Source organism: Anolis carolinensis, chromosome 1 (genome assembly GCF_035594765.1).
Source record: "Anolis carolinensis isolate JA03-04 chromosome 1, rAnoCar3.1.pri, whole genome shotgun sequence".
In the NCBI taxonomy this organism is placed as follows: Eukaryota; Metazoa; Chordata; class Lepidosauria; order Squamata; family Dactyloidae; genus Anolis; species Anolis carolinensis.
The window spans coordinates 250,307,158-250,324,595 of NC_085841.1; the positions used below are offsets into that span (position 1 = coordinate 250,307,158).

The 17,438-nt window shown below is 40.8% G+C and overlaps 1 protein-coding gene across 1 annotated transcript in view; it reads left to right on the forward strand.

Annotated features, from left to right (window-relative positions):
• pdia5 (protein disulfide isomerase family A member 5) overlaps nucleotides 1-17,438 on the forward strand; it is a 220,977-nt gene that overhangs the window by 190,965 nt on the left and 12,574 nt on the right. The window contains exon 15 of the mRNA XM_062967407.1: nucleotides 9,534-9,604. Within this exon, the coding sequence (XP_062823477.1) occupies nucleotides 9,534-9,604 (71 nt within the window). The remainder of the gene's footprint in view (nucleotides 1-9,533; nucleotides 9,605-17,438) is intronic.

Genomic DNA, 17,438 nt, shown 5'->3' on the forward strand with positions numbered 1-17,438 from the left:
TTTTGTGCACAAAGGAAAACAAGTTAATACAAGATCAAACATAGCTTGTATTAAAACATACTGCCTCACATGCAAGAATATTTTTCTATGTAGAGAAGAAAAATTCTCTTTCAAAACATTTTTTCTGTGCAGAAAAATGTATTTTTGAACAGATTTTCCCAAGTAAAGTCCCAAAATACAAACAACACTCAAACATTTGTGAGTTGTTTTGTTGAACGGAGAAGAAATTGTTGGAATTATTTATTCTTGCATGTGAAATTAAATAAATTTGTGTGATTATGTATTTATATCCCAGCTTTTCCCCAAAATTAGATCTGAAGCAGGACAAATAGGACCCAAAGTTTACATCCTTAGTGGGAATAAGTGTTGCCATAGTCCCCTCTGTGTCATTCTAGTTATACACGTGTGTACTGTTTTTAACAAATGGGATTAAGAATTAGTCCCTGTGCTGGCCCTCAGCAAGCCAGGAGAGTAAAAAATAGATTCTTAGTTACTTTGCCATGTTCCTTTTGCAGGTGATAATACATAGGGCCATAGCTTCACTGCTGTAGTATCCGCTGACAAATGGGGTGCTGGTTAGGAAATCACTTACTCAGTTCTGCACACATTAGAGGGATATTTTTTATAGGATTTCAAAAATTGCACCACTGTGAATAACGTTTCTTTGCAACAGAAACCAAATGGCTTGGGAGAAGTGACAGCCTGACATATTGTGAACAGCTTCTTTTTACGGTCACATCAGCTATTCCACTTTTCTTCTCTGACATTGCTCAAACCAGTTATTGTGAAATGAATTAACAATTGGTAATGAAATTCCACCAGGTTCATGGAGTCAGAATAATAAAATGAAAATGTATGTGCTTTTAATTTATTTATATATTCTTGGAAAAAACCTTGTGCTTTTCTACTTGAAACTTTTGGATTTCCTGAGTGGAGCTCTTTCCAGCACAGATTGAGCAGAGCCTCGGATGTGCATCCACTAGCCTATATGTTTTCAACCTTCAAGAATAAATTCCACATATAGATACCCAAAAGAGTTGATGTATTAGTGAATGTATTCTTGTCTGTGATAGTCTTGTCTTCGTGTAGCAAGCATGTGTGTATATTACTGGTAGACGTTGTGTGTGTGTATGTACCAGTAATATACATGCCTGTCACATATACATATTGCAAAGGTAGTAAAATGAAAGCTTTTTGGCTCATAGAACTGCTGTTTCTTGTAAACACTTGGACTGGAAGATAGATACTCAATGATTTACTGTCTCTGAATTACTCAGTCTTATTTGATGTTGGCTCATGCCATTGCTTTTTCCAGGAAGCATCCTTCAGATGAACACTTCTGTAACTTTTTTCCTATAAACTTCAACCTTGCTTATGAAATACCCTAGAATGCCTATATAAATGTGTGGTTAATAATGAGGTGCAATTTGCCAGGACTCTGTAACATAATTACATTGTGTGAATATTCAGTGGCTCTACATTGCTGTAGGATCCAGTTCTCATATCAATCTGTAGTGGGAATTCGTGTAGATGTATCCATGGAAATGATTCCTGTGTAGCTATTATGTTGTCAAAGTGCTATTACAAGTCTTTATACAGAGCATGCAGCTGACAGCACATTTCCAGTAGTGGTTTGCCTGTGGGTTATTACAGGAAGTGGTGCTACTCTGATATGGTTTATACATGATCAGCCATTGCTTGCTGTAAAACTTCTTGTCAGGACAGAAACTGCAGTACTTTGTCCCTGTAGTTTGAAAGAACTCAAGGATCTGCAATGCAGATAGCCCTTCTACTGAACTAGACTTTCAATTCATTCCATAGTTGCATGGCTGATTAAATGCATAGTTCCTATGGCCAGCCAACATCTGGTGGCCACATTTCCATTATCGGCATATGTACTTAGGGAGGCTGGTCATCAGGTGGCTGAAACACAGGCCCCTTCCACACAGCTGAATAAAATCCCACATTTTCTGCTTTGAACTGGAATATCTGGCAGTGTGGACTCAGATAACCCAGTTCAAAGCAGATATTATGGGATTTTCTGCCTTGATATTCTGGGTTATATGTCTGTCTGGAAGTCCATAGCACAACAAATTATCAGAGGAAGGGCCCTTCCGGACAGGCTGTATATCCCAGGATCTGATCCCAGGTTTTCTGTTTACCCCAGATTATCTGGCAGTACGGACTCATATAATCCAGTTTAAAGCAAAAACCTGGGATCAGATCCTGGGATATAGGGCCTGTCTGGAAGGGCCCTAGGACTTTGGAGGGAGGGGGGAGCTTGGAAGTGGCCAGTGTCGAAGGTATAACCATATTATGTGGCAGTGATATTTTCACTGTACACCGAGTAATCAAGAAAACTGGGCATTTACTGAGAGAGAAGTGCAAGAAAGAATTCTGACTATAGCTGCAGCCAAGGAGAACCATTATACTTTTATCTCTGTGGAATCAATGACAATGTATCGGGGTCAGTGAGGGGATTTCACAATGTTGTTTGGCCAGATCTGTCGCTTAGAAAGTATGCTTGACTCTGCCTTCAGTGTTGTTCTTTTTGTAAACTGCCCCGAATCCTTTTGGAGAGGGGGCGAGATATAAAGAAAGTATTATTAATATTATTATTATTATTATTATTATTATTATTATTATTATTATTATTATTATTATTCAATTCTGTTGTTGTAACAAACTGTTGAGGCCAACACTGCAGTCAGGTTGGACTCAGGCAGACAATGCTAGTTGTGCAGAGACTACACATTAAAGAGTTGGCTTCTACTCCTTCCTAGTTTTTCTTAGCAATTTAGGTTACATAAGTTTCTTTATCTCCCGTCTGTTTTCTGTTCAAAGAGTTGCCTAGGATTCAAAAGTTTCTTCTTCCTTGCCTCCTTTTAAACTTTGGTACTTCTCCTTTTAACATTCCTGCATGGCCTGCCTAAAATATGCAAACCATCTGTGCCTTTATATACTGATCTTAAACAGTTCCCAGTCCAGATTTGTGCTTCTTAATTTTGTCCTTCATCCTCTAACTAATTATCCTTCCTATAAATTTAAAGCCTGTCATTTTAATGAGGAAACCTCTCTTGGCTGTACCAAACCCAGCTGCTGAATGTTTATAGCAGTCCAGCCACAGATAAACTTGTGAATTAAATATGGCCCTGTCCTTGAAACTATGATGGAAATCTTCAAAACATCCAGTCTTCCACTATGCTGATAGGTACCTCTGGAATAACTGTTGTTTATATTTATTATAGTTCTGTGCCTTTTGCACTGAAATCTATACACATAATAAAAGTGAAAAATGTGTATGTGTGTATGTGGAGGTGTCCATTTACACAGACAGCCTTCCACCTCCACAAACAGCTATAATTCCCACTGAGCAGGAGACACCAATGGCCCTCCCTCTACTGACATGCAGGTTATAGTGAGCACCATGAACATGTAGGCCAAACCCTGCCCGTGTCCTCCACAAACACCATTCTGCCCCCACCCAAGAGGCGGCTTTCATGTGGGGATAATTTCATCCCAGATGTACTGTTTTTCCTCCAGAATGGACATCTCAGGATTCCTTAATTTGCATGATCCCGCCCACTGCCTCTTCCTTAACCTTTAACCCTTTCCTATTACACACAGTTAACAGAGGAATTGATCAACAACTGAATAAGAAGTTTGGGAGAATTCATCATGATTTACAGGAGTTGTACTTGACCTACATACAGAGAGCACTGGTAACACAAATTTGCCATGGATAATGGGACTTGCAGTATTTTCACTGATACTGTGACCCCCAGAAACAGTGAACTGGGACCAAACTTGGCACAGAGAAGCCCCATGACCAACTGAACATACTGCAGGGGTTTGTGGGAATGGACCTTGATTTTTGGGAGTTATAGTTCACCTGCATCCAGAAAGCGCTGAACCCAGCTGTTGTTAGATCTGGACCACAGATCACAGATCACAGACTCAACATGGCCAACTGTGCACACGGGCCTGGTTTGGGCGTGATAGACCTCGGATATCGGAGTTGTAGTTCACCTTTATCCAGAGAGCCCTGAACCCAGCTGACAACTGATCTGGACTAAACCTGACACACAGACCCAACATGGCCAACTGTGAATACTGGCAGGGTTTGAGGGTGAATGCCCTGGGAATCTGGGAGTTGTAGTTCACCCTTATCCAGACAGCACTGAATCCAGCCAATGACGGATCTGGACCAAACCTCAGTGATATTGCCTAACATACCAAAACAAAAACAATACCTTCTTCTAATAACCCAGGCACCGCCAGGTCCCCAAGCTAGTAAAGCATAAAATAAAAGTAGAATGTCCAGATATACGCCTGGATTTACTAGTTATTTTTGTTGTTTCCTGCATCTTAAATGATTGCATGAATATGAAAAATCATTGATGTTTGCAGACCAGCATCAGTGTGAATTGACAGCAGCCTTAATAAAGATAATTGTAGGTCCTCCTCAGAATGTCACTTTTTCATGAGGTCCTTTCCTCTACATCAAGGAAGTAAAACCTTCAGTCAGAGTGGTCCATAGAACTTCTTCTGCCCATATCTCCAATATCTGTAACTAGATACAAGAAGCAATTTGAAGCCTCTTATTGAGGTCATGCACCGCAATGCAAACAAAGCAGATTTTGCATGGAACAGGAGCTCTTGCTTACAGATTGGGATTTGTCTTTGCATGCCTAGAAGTTGTTGCATGGAAGCAACCTATATAAGATTTACGTTTGGCCCTGCCTGCTTTCCATTGAGCCTACGCCTTGCCCATAGCTCTGATCTCTGCTAGAATGAGGCACTTGAGGTCATTGCGATACATGGATCTGTTTTTCCAAATCATGTTACTGACAGAAGTAGACCTTATTCTCAAAAATCAAAACAAAAACTAGTGAAATGGGGCCCATGCCTCCATATGTCAACATACGTAGAACGTGTGATTTTTTCTCTTTAATTTGTTTTTTGATGAATCTATTAATAGATTAAAGATGTAATAGTGGGTGTAAGAGAGGTGTGGTGAAAAAAGAGGTTTCCTCATTTAATCCTGTTATGTTTTCTGAGCCTGCCTCTGCTTTAAATATTAAAAATGACTGAATTGGGTTTCCTCCTATTTTTAATGCATTTGGCAGCGCTTGTACATTGCAGCAAAGTTCTGCTGTTGCATATGAAGCGCTTCTTCCCACGTCTTTTTTGATGATTTCAGAACTGACAGATTTCCGTGCAGGATTTACATCTACTCCTTTAGGAGATAAATCCATCAATGCCTATTGGATATGGTGGTCCTGTGCTATTAAATGCTTTAGGTAAGCTGCACATCCTGACCTTAGACCCAAGAATTTTGGGAGTGCTGCTTATTTGTTTCAGGTGTGAAAGCACAGATGGAGGATCACTTGGAAATGAAAAGGTGCCTGTTTTCCTGTATTATCTCCTAAGAACTGTCCATCCCTGTTTTGCTCACTTGCTATACATACGTGTCCTAAGGAGAATATGAAGTGTTGTGGAAAATATTTATTTATCGTGTCGGAAGCGAACCGAGGGTACATGTGGTCATGTATTTGAAAACAAAGTTTAAAAAACTTGGCATGATACTAAATGTCCTTTGAACAGTAGCTGGCCACTTGGAGTGCCTCTGGTGTTGCTATAGGAAGGCCCTCCATTGTGCATGTGTTAGGGCTCAGGCTGCATTGTCATAGGTGATCTGTGGTTTGCTCTTTTCCACACTTGCGTGCCGTGGATTCCACTTTGTGGCCCCATTTCTTAAGGTTGGCTCTGCATCTCGTGGTCCCAGAGTACAGTCTGTTCAGCACGTTCCAAGTCGCCCAGTCTTCTCTGTGCCCAGGAGGGTATCTCTCATCCGGCCTCAGCCACTGATGGAGATTCCAGGTTTTAGCCTGCCACTTTTGGACTCTCGCTTGCTCAGGTGTTCCTGCGAGAATCTCTGTAGATCTTAGAAAACTATTTCTTGTTATTCATTGTGGAAAATGACACCAATCTATTACGTGTATGAGAATGCATGAAGATTAATACATGATTACCTTCTATTTTGATAATTCTTTGCTGAAATTCTTTCTTTTTAAAGGCTTTTGTCCAGGCCTGAAAATACAAAACGTGTCTCCAAAAGTTCTGGTGACAGGTTTTTGACAAAGGAGGCAATTTAGCTACATAATTCTGTGCTAACTGGGGGAAGGAAGAGTACTCCCTTATTGTACATGTTGCACACTGACCAGGCTACAGCAGTGAAAGCATGACTTCACTCCCTAGTGCTATCGGCTTGCAGGCCTTTGGTTGGATGCCAAGTTCTTTTATTGTAAAGGGAGACCAAAGGCAGCTTTTAGTGATTAGTTCCTGGCTGCTTTAAGAGAAAGTATAGAAAAAAGGATTAAATGAGCGGTGGCTGACTTTTTCTTCCCCTCATATAGATATCCTGAGCTAATAGGAGGGAGAGAGCACAGAGAGCTGGCAAAGCAAGAGCACTTGCTTAGGTTGTGTGGCTGAGGAAGCTGAGTGTTGGGTGGAGGAGAAGCTATGGGGAACCTTGTTGCAGCAGCAGAGATGAGGAACTGTTTATTGTGCTTATTGGTCATATAGCAATGTAAGCACATGGTGGTTAAGATAAGACCGTCTCAATCTTGTCAGAAAATTGTAAGCAGCTGGCCAGTGTTTGGCTCTTTGAGTTCAGGGGAAGCTCCCTCTGAGAATCACAGCTGCTCTTCCACAAAAAGAATTTGAGGAGAACCATTCAGTACTTATTGCTAATCAAACAGAGTAGCAGTAAATATAACCTTCTTTTACAACAGGACAAACATGATGCACAGCTGTTGTATTAACAAGGTTTCGAATATATGTCAACCTTCTCTTCACAATAGTTCTTTGGTCGTAAGTCAGTTTAATGGTCCGTACATCCAGTGACCACTTGGCTATGGTTCTTGTTTATGGTTCAGTAAGTTATCACTATTGTTTCTGCCTCTGATACAAAGTTTTCTATTAAAGGACTAACATCTACTGCATTAACTGCTACATACTTGCATAAGGCAGGGTTGGGAATCATGAGACTTATAGATGTTGTAAGGTGGCAACTTCTGGCATCTATGTTTAACCTGCAGAAGAGAAGACTGAGAGGAGACATGATGGCCATATATAAATATGTGAGGGGAAGTCATGAGGAGGAGGAGGGAGCAAGCTTGTTTTCTGCTGCCCTGGAGACTAGGACGCGGAACAATGGCTTCAAACTACAGGAAAGGAGATTCCACCTGAACATTAGGAAGAACTTCCTCACTGCAAGAGCTGTTCAGCAGTGGAACTCTCTGCCTTGGGACTGTGATGGAGGCTTCTTCTTTGGAGGCTTTTAAGCAGAAGCTGAATGGCCATCTATCGGGGTGCTTTGAATGCAGTTTTTCTGCTTCTTGGTGAGGGTTGGACTGGATGGCTCCATGTTTCTTTGATTCTGTAATTCTACTGTCAGTACAACCAAGGCTGAGAAATATTGGGTGTAGCAGCCAGCAACATCTGGTGTGGGCCAAGCCATTCCTACTCATGCTATAAGAGGAACATAAGTACTTTTCAGTTTTTTCCTTAACCTTGTCTCACTCCAGAAGCAAATAGCAGCAGCTGTAGTTTCCTGTTTTTGTATTAGTATTTTAAAACAGAACCTAAACAGGATTGGACATTCCCTTGTGTGTTTGCCCTCTCCTTCTGTAGTACAGTTGCCAGCAAAACTGGAAGATTGATGACTGTTTGGAAGAACTAGTATTGTCATAAACTCTAGCAGCACATTAGAAAAATCGGGAATTGCAGAAGGATAAAAAGCAACCTCCAGAGTTCATTAAAGGGAGAGTAAGAAATTGCACAGGCATTACCTGAATCCAAGGGGTGAAACGTAGAAAATGTACTGAATTTTTGCCATGCTTGCTGTTCTTCTTATTTAGAATACAGCTATAATGTATAAAAAAACCACAAAGTTAAAAACTTGGTATTATGCTAAATTTCCTTTGACCAGAAGCTGTCCACTTCAAATGCCTCTGTGTTGCTATGAGAAGGTCCTCCATTATGCATGTGCCAGGACTCAGACTGCATTGTAGTAAGTGGTCTGTGGTTTGCTCTTCTCCACATTCACATGTCACGGACTCCACTTTGTAGCCCTCGTGGTGCCAGAGAGCAGTCTGTTCAACGCTGTCCAAGTAAGCCAGGCTTCTGTGTGCTCAGGAGGGAGTTTCTCATCCAGCCACTGAGGTTCTGGGTTTTGGCCTGCCACTTTTAGACTCTTACTTGCTGATGTGTTCCTGTGAGTATCTCTCTAGATCTTAGGAAGCTGTTTCTTGATTTTAGACCTTAGCATGCTGGCTGATATCCGAACAGAGAATGGGCCAGAGATGTCAATGCCTTGGTCCTTTCATTGCTAGCTGCTACTTCCCAGCGGATATCATGTGGTGCTATACTGGCTAAACAGTATAATTTCTCCAGAGGTGTTGGGTGAAGACATCCTGTGATGTCATTAAGAGCCACATCTACTTTTTTAATGTGGTGAGATGTATTCCATACTGGGCATGCATACTCAGCAGCAGAGTAGCAAAGCACAAAGGCAGATGTCTTCACTGTATCTGGTTATGATCCCCAGGTTGTGCTAGGGGATTGGTGTACTAATCACCCAGTTGATATGTAGGTATTTTTTATGCAGTGCTGGTGAAATATTCTGAAGATGCTTATGTGACTTGAAATTATTTATCTCTTGATTTCTTGTTTGATTGTAGGATACAGTTTTAGGTGTTTTAGTGCAAAAAAAAATGCCCTAGGCAATTTTACAGAACTGCTTATTTACCATGATCCTTCTGTCCCATGAAGGTTGGTGACTTCCGGTTTTAGCCTGAAACATACACGTGCTGTGCAAGATGTTGATCATATTTCAGAAGGTAGAATTCAGAATGCTATGTAGTTAATTTAATAGAGCTCCTGATGGCGCCACAGATTAAACTGCTGAGCTGCTGAACTTGCTGACCAAAAGGTTGATGGTTCAAATTCGGGGAGTGGGGTGAGCCCCCTCTGTTAGCCCCAGCTTCTGCCAACCTAGCAGTTCAAAAACATGCAATTGTGAGTGGATGAATAGGTACTGCTCCAGCGGGAAGGTAACGGCGCTCCATGTAGTAATGCCAGCCACATGATCTTGAAGGTGTCTACAGACAATGCCGGCTCTTCGGCTTAGAAAAGGAGATGAGCACAAACCCCCAGAGTCAGACATGACTAGACTTAATATCAGGGGGAAACCTTTGCCTTTACTTACATAGTTAATTTAACATTCAGAGTAGAACTACCACTCCCATGATGTTGAAACCACCAGCTGCCATTTCTTCAACCCCTTCCATATGTTATAAGAACACCTAACCCATATGTGGTGGTTTGCACGTGGACTCAGGTGTGTAGACTCGCAACACCCAGGTCCTATTTTTGCCCATCAAAGCTGATCTGAATAGATTTGGAGTAATGTAATGCTTCCTTTAAACTGCTTTGGTAATCAGTGGTGTTTCTCTCTTGACCCACAGGGTGCCCGCACTGTAAAAACTCCATCCCACATTTCACAACAGCTGCAGAACTATTTAAAGAAGATCGAAAGGTAAGGCCACTTGAATAATATCTGAGCAGTTCCTTAGAACATTGTAGCCACATTTCCTTCTAGCAACATCTTGTTCAGTGATGGGAAATCAGGCTTGTGTTTTAAAACAACTTTGACAAAATTGCTGAACAAATCAATCAATGGTGAATTTGCTTGCTTTCAAAAGTAAGCAAACAATTTTCCACCTTTCCTTTCTCTTCCTCCTGTTTTTTATGTACCTAAATGTAGAGTGTTTAATGAATAGTACTCTTCCATGTAACTTTCTTTTGTTCCATTTGTTTTGCATTCTCAGCTTGAGCTAAAGTGGCTCATTTCAAACTCAATGCTAGAATTCAAAGAAGAGAAATGTGATTTAGGTGCAAATGCAGAGAGTAGCTAGAATTCAGGAGCTTCAGCTAATCCTGCTGTTGCTTTGGTTTAAAAAAGTACGTAGTTTGCCCTTAGTGATCAACAAAATATCCTTGGCTAGGTTCAGAATTGGTTTAGGATCTCTACCTTTTCTCAAGAGAACTCTTGGGGGGAAAGCTCACATAATTCCAAAAGCTCTTAGAAAGCATGCAATATATAATGTATCTTCTGCCACATAATTTACAAAGAGTCAGAGAGCTGTAGACTTCATGAACATTGTCCTATAAGGAGATAGTAAAAGTAACATCATCTGCCTAAAACTGGGTAGTGGTGTAACTTCTGAACAAGCAAGTTCACAAAAACACATATGTGCCTACAGACCTGCATAGCTTAGTATAGCATGCAGAGAAGGGGCATGATAGCCATGTTTACATGTTTGAAAAGACGGCACATTGAAGAGTGGGCAAGCTTGTTTTCTGCTGTTCCAGAGACTAGAACACGGAACAATTAATTCAGATTGTAGGAAGGGATTCCACCTAAACATTAGGAAGAATGTGACAATAAGAGCAGAGGAATATCCTGCCTCGTAGCATTTTGGAGTCTCTATCTCTGGAGCCCCCAGTGGTGCAGCGGGTTAAATTGCTGAGCTCAGAACTTGCTGACTAAAAAGTTGGAGGTTCGAATCCGGAGTGGGGTGAGCTCCCACTGTTAGCCCCAGCTTCTACCAACCTAGCAGTTCAAAAACATGCAAATGTGAGTAGATCAATAGGTAAGGCTCCAGCGGGAAAGTAACGGCGCTCCATGCAGTCATACTGGCCACATGACCTAGGAGATGTCTACGGACAATGCTGGGGGTTGGAGTGAATGGCCCTTGGGGTGTCTTCCAGCTCTAGGATTCATTGGTAATATGACCATGCCCACACTGTGGCTGGCATTCTTTTAGGCGCTTACACATATGTAGGTTTCTCATATGTCCTTCTGAGGGTGTTGTGGAGATTGGTATTCCCTTCCTGTGCAATACCTTTCCTGTGCAACACCTAAGGCAGTGTTTCTCAACCTGTGGGTCCCCAGGTGTTTTGGCCCACAACTCCCAGAAATCCCAGCCAATTTACCAGCTGTTAGGTTTCCTGGGAATTCGAAGACCAAAATATCTGGGGGCCCACAGGTTGAGAACCACTGCCCTATGGCCTCATCAACATATTGGGCAGCGTGGGGTGAGTCAGAGAAATCTTGCAGGATGTGAAATTATGACATCAGCACTGAAATCCACCAGGGTATCCTGGAGCATTTCTGTAATTGTATCATATCCAACTACAGGAGCAATGCTACAAAGCAGAGGATGGGTTATGCTAGGGACTGGGGTTGTCCAGTATATGGCACATCCTTGCACAGATCTGCATGCAGAACTGTGATGCTATGTTGACACATTCAGGATGGCAGGCAGCTAGTTTGTATCTGTGTGTACAGGGCCACCTTTGTGGGCCTTTCTTTGTGAAATACTTAACAAGTTTTCCAAACAGACTGGTGAAATTCAGCACAAGACTGCTTCCTTTGGGCAAAATGTTTGATGGCTCAAAACCTGAAAGATTGAGAGGACCTTTTAGCCTTCAAGATGGTGATCAATGGATGCAACCCGTATTTCAGGCAATGATAGTTACAACTAAAGTGAAGAGATATAAAACTTAATGAGGTAGAACCCAAGTTCAAATTGAACATATTGAGTCTGGTAGTGGTTCTTCAAGGCCAGGCACACGAGAAAAAGGCAAGGCTTTGTTTCCACCTCCACCTTGACTTTTCAAGGTAGTGGAGATGGATAATTTGCAGATTTTTCTTCAATCACACACAATCCAATTCTGCTGAAGTGTTGTGTGTATGTGGTTTGCCAATGTCTTGAATGGACATTTTACATAAACTTTAGTGCTGCAAAGAAATGTAAGTGCTGGAATATTTCATTGCCTTTTTCTTTTTTAAAAATCCATTACAAAGTTTACTTGAGTGTTTTTTTATTGCTTTCTAATTCAATAGGGAGAAAATGAACAGGCCTCTAGAAAACGATTGTTCTGAAATGTGGTTTTATTTTTGAGAAAAGAAAAGGCTCGGCTTTCCTTCTTGTTTTCCTTTGGGATTCTGTAGCAAGAAACATCTCCCTTGACACTTTTAGCAAAGTGGTAGGATACAAAGGAAAATGTTTTGAAGGGATTTGGTGAAAGCATTCATTCTCCCTGGTAGCCCAGACCCCCCAATGGCCTTTCCCAAGCTGTGACTGGTGTGTGTTGTGATGCAGGAGAGAGGGTCCTTTTCTGTGGGTCTTTTTTTTGAAACTAAGACCAATCTAGAGGGGGAAGTTGTGTGAATGAATGCAGAACTGCCATGGTAAAATCTGGATTTGATTATTAAAGTTTAGGCCACTGACATATTGAAAACAAATATATAGCTTGGGTGTGAAGATAGAAATAGAAAGTGTGTGCCTTTCATTTAGGTGTATGCCGAAAATACAGATGGCTGTGATAACCGTATTGGTATTTATAGGTTATCTGTATTTCCAAGGAGTTATGGGGGTGTATATCTCTGGAGAATGGTGGCCATTTTTGCATGCATGTTCGTCACTGCTTGTTTTAAGGAACACCTGTCATAGATCAGAAGCCCTGATCTTAGTACACCTGTTTGGTTCCAGATTTTCCAACTGCTGAAATGTTTTCAGACCTGATTCATTAAAAAGACTCATATGACAGAATGCCTCTCTGATCCCCAAACTGACCTTATCCTAAAACTAATGTTGAAGGCTGTCTTATAGTAGAAGCTGCAGGGGTACAGTTACAAAGGAGAGAGTCTTTTTGTTTTGTCTTGCCTTTTTCCTGCCTGAAGCAGTACCTATTTATCTACTCACATTTACATGTTTTCGAACTGCTAGGTTGGCAAGCTACAGCTGTCAGATGGGAGCTCACCCAATTTCGCAGATTCAAACTGCCAACCTTCAGGTCATCAGTTCAGCCCGCACAAAGGTTTAACTTGTTACACCGCCGCAGCCCCTACAGAATGTTTTCTGCAACATAACAGTAGGACTGGTCAGTGCAACTAACATATGAATATACTTTGTAGGAAACTGAAACTGGCTCTTGAGTAGTTATCAGGGACGAGTAACCAGGAGCCCTCTTTTTTTGGAGTCCAATTCCCATCAGTCTCAGGAGCATGTTCAATAACAATTAATAATGGGAGTTTTGATCCAGCAACATGGCATGTTCTCTATTCCAGGTATCCTTTCAGGCAACTGTAAAATTTACGATTGCATAATGTGTTAAGCAACTTTCATTTCCAGCTTACAGGAAAGTATGGATTTTTCACCTTGTGCCTTGTTCCAGATCCTGCAAATTCAATGTCCTCTTCCAGCTTGATCATCAGGAAGCATTGCATTTGCGATATATAACCATTATTAGAAATAAAGCGCTAACACAATCAGTGTCAAGGAACAGAAGATTTGTAATACACGCATGCAAATTTCAGGCTATTAAGTCACTTGGCAACAACATCTTTTTAATGTGTAACCAGAGATTTGTCATCTTTAGTTGACTAGTTTTCTAAACTGTTCTTTCTCAGACTGAAATGTTATCCTTTCTAAAAGAACACTTAGAAGGGAGAAATTAAAAACCTGCCCTTTTTCATTCCTTTCAAAAAAATCAATGTTCAGCTAGTTATTCACTTCCATTTTCATAACAAAAGTCAATATTTGCTCCCGCAGAGATTTATTTCCTTGAATCAATAACCTGATGTGTGGCGGTACATATTTTAGCAGCAGAAAAGCTAGCTACTCCTTCAGGAGACATTTATTATTACAGGCTTATCTGGATCTGGAAAAGCAGCCTGTGAAAAGAAGAAGAGGAAGAAAGACCAAACATATAAAATGGCAATCTTTTATTGTTTTTTAAATAAAGCAAGACTGAGCATGTGGGTAATTCTCTCCTGTTTGCTCATTTGAACTTGGATAAATAGTCGTAGCGACTGGACCAGTAGATCAGGATATAAAAACTGGCACTAAAGATATCAGACAGGATGTCTTGACTATGCTGTGCCATACAACCTCTCTTCTTCACTACTTGAAAGCACAGGTGATGAATATTCTTCCTCAGGAAGTGAGCAAATCCTTTTTAATAACACACTGACTCACTTCTAAAATTGCTCTAGATCATATTAGATTCTCAGTTCTCATTTAATTCTAACTTCATGGCGAGGACTGTACCACTAAGGAAATGTCTAAAGAAAATGTAAGGTAAGGGCACCTCATCCTGCTTTCCAGTAATGTATTCCATAAGAGGTGTGTTGTATGTAGCGATACTTCCTTTTGTCCAGTCTCAAGTGAGTCAGTGTTACTAAATGTTCCCAAATCTTGATACTGTGGACGTTTTTTTCTCAGAAGATATTCCAATACTTTGAGGATTTTGAGTTCCCTTTTCTGTAGTGTTTCCAGTCTTCCAATATCCTTGATGGAATGAAATAACCATGGCAGACTGCATGCACTAATAGTCAAAGGGTGCATCTACACTGTAGAATTAATGCCACTTTAACTCCCATGACCAAATACTATGGAGTCATGGTTTGATGAGGCACCAGCACTCTTTTGCAAAGAAGGCTTTATTTATTTATTTATTCGCTACATTTATATCCCATCCTTCTCACCCCAAGAGGGGGACTCAGAGCGGCCTTACAGAAAGACAGCAATTTTTGCCATATGTACAGTAAAAAAATAAACATAAAAATAATCAGCAATATTTTAAAAAATGATTAAAATCACGTCATCCAGAATAAAAATCTAAGGCTTCCATTAGGCATTTCACTATTCCTTATGCTCATATTGCACTTCCTTGTTAGCCAAAAGCTTGGTCCCATAACCAGTTTTTTACTTTCTTCCCGAAGGTAAGGAGGGAGAGGGCTGCTCTGATTGTGCTGGGGAGGGAGTTCAATAGCCGAGGGGCCACCACTGAGAATGCCCTGTCTCTCATCCCCATCAATCATACCTGCGAAGGTGGTGGGACTGACAGCAGGGCCTCCCCAGATTATCTTAACCTCTGAAATGGTTCATAGAGGGAGATACGTTTGGACAGGTAAGCTGGGTTAGAACCGTTTAGGCTAAAGCCAGCACTTTGAATTGTGCTCGGTAGCAGACTGGCATCCAGTAGAGCTGCTGTAACAGGGGAATTGTGTGTTCCCTGTACGCCACTCCAGTCTGGCTGCCGCTCATTGGACCATTTGAAGCTTCAAAAGCAACCCCACATAGAGCATGTTGTAATAGTCTTGTCAAGGCCTTGTAAAACTACAACTCCCATGATTTCACAGTTGAGCTATAACAGTTAAAGTATCAAACTGCATTAATTCTACAATGTAGGTGTAATCTAAGTGTGGCCACTGTCGTTGCCTGCTGTTTGCAAAGTTAAGAATGCTAACACATAAGAATGTTGAGTGTATAAAAATAGAGGAGAGAAGCAGATGGAAATATCAGGCTGCTGCTTCTAACAATTGGGTCAAGCATATTGGGATCATGAGCTGTGATCTCAGGCTCAAACTCTCAAATCGAATGTTTTAGCCTGCAGTTCTGTCTTTGTTTACCTGAGTCAAGCGCCACTGCATCCAATGTGACTGATTTCTGGGTAGAGGTGTGCATTGTCCTAAATCTAGCATTATCCTGCACCATATAGCAAATGCAATGAAGACTTTCTTGCCTTTTCTTCTACACCTCAAATCCCGTTCAGGCTGTAACTTCGCCAGCTCTCCAAAACACAATTCGAGGGCACATGGGGAGGAGCAAATCACTCCTGTGTCTTCCATCAATGGAGCTCTTTCTCTTGACATAACAACCCAGCCTCTGTTAGTCACCACTTATATCATCCGTCACTGCTACAAGAGATCATGTGGAGACAAACACATTAAATAATGTGAAGTTCTCAGATTCTATAACAATATGGGCTAAAGATATCTCTCAGTTTCACATATAAATCATTCTAGAACAGAAAGCTATATTTTATGGCTCTCCTGGAATGTTTTGCTTGAAATCATGATATGAATAGTGCTGAAAATGGTTCTCCAACTCATTCACACCAATCCCGCTGAGGCAAAGTCTTGCTAGCTGCAATTTTAAGATAAGGTGCTGAGGAGCTGACAGATTAATGTTCACATTTCAAGAAATTCAACATCTCCTTTTGAATCTGAAAACATGAATAATGGTGCTTTTTAAAAAAGAGTTAGAATAAAACACCTTTCACATTAAACCAGCACATACGTTTTTCTATATTAAAATAAGAATTCATGGTTTAATTTTCACCATGTCTTTTAATGGAATTATTTTAAAGCCAATGGTTTTAAACCAGGCCTGGTTAATGTAGAATATCTGTGGGCAATAAGTACCTCCCCAAATGATGTTCCCAGCATCCTTCACCCTTATTTATGCTGGCTAAGGGAGATAGGATTGCACTTGTATGTACAATGCCCACCCAAACTTACCTACAAGTGGGACAGTCTCCAGTCACTTTAATATTAGGACTCTGGCAAAGCATTCTCCACCCTGCTACAGTCCCTGTCCCACATCCCATGTCCTTTCTGATCCTCAGGAGAGCTTCTGCAGGTGCTGAGGGCTGCAGAAAAACAAAGAGGGAACCTTTGCCTGAGCAAAGGCAGCCCACAGCACAGGATGAAGTGAGGTAGAACAACAGTTACCAATAATAATAACAATAGTAATAATAATAATAATAATAATAATAATAATAATAATAATAATAGATTATAAACAACAGGAAAAACTCTGCCGGTATCAGGACTTCAAGATCGAACTGCAAAGGTTCTGGCATAAACCAGTACAGGTGGTCCCGGTGGTAATCGACACACTGGGTACCGTGCCAAAAGCTCTCGGAAACAATAAACATTGACAAAATTACGATCTGTCAACTGCAAAAGGCCACTTTACTGGGATCTGCATGCATCATCCAAAAATACATCACAAAGTCCTAAACGCTTGGGAAGAGTTCGACTTGTGATTTTGTAATACGAAATCCAGCATATATATCTTGTTTGTTGTGTCATACTATGTCTTTGTGTCAGTAATAATAATAATAATAATTGTGCAAAGGCTCTGGCATAAACCAGTACAGGTGGTCCCACAGGTAATTGGTGCACTTGGTGCCATGCCAAAAGATCTCAGCATTTGAAAACAATAAACATTGACAAAATTACAATTTGTCAACTGCAAAAGGCCACCTTACTAGGATCTGTGCACATCATCTGAACATATATCACACAGTTCTAATGTTGTGTCATAATCTGTCTGTATCAATAATAATAATAATAATAATAATAATAATAATAATAATAATAATAATAATATCATCTTTATTTCTACCCCACCAGCATCTCCCCAAAGGGACTCAGGGTGGCTCACAGAAGCATTCCAATATAAACAACAATACATAAACATATACAAAGTGACTTAAGTGTAAAAACAACA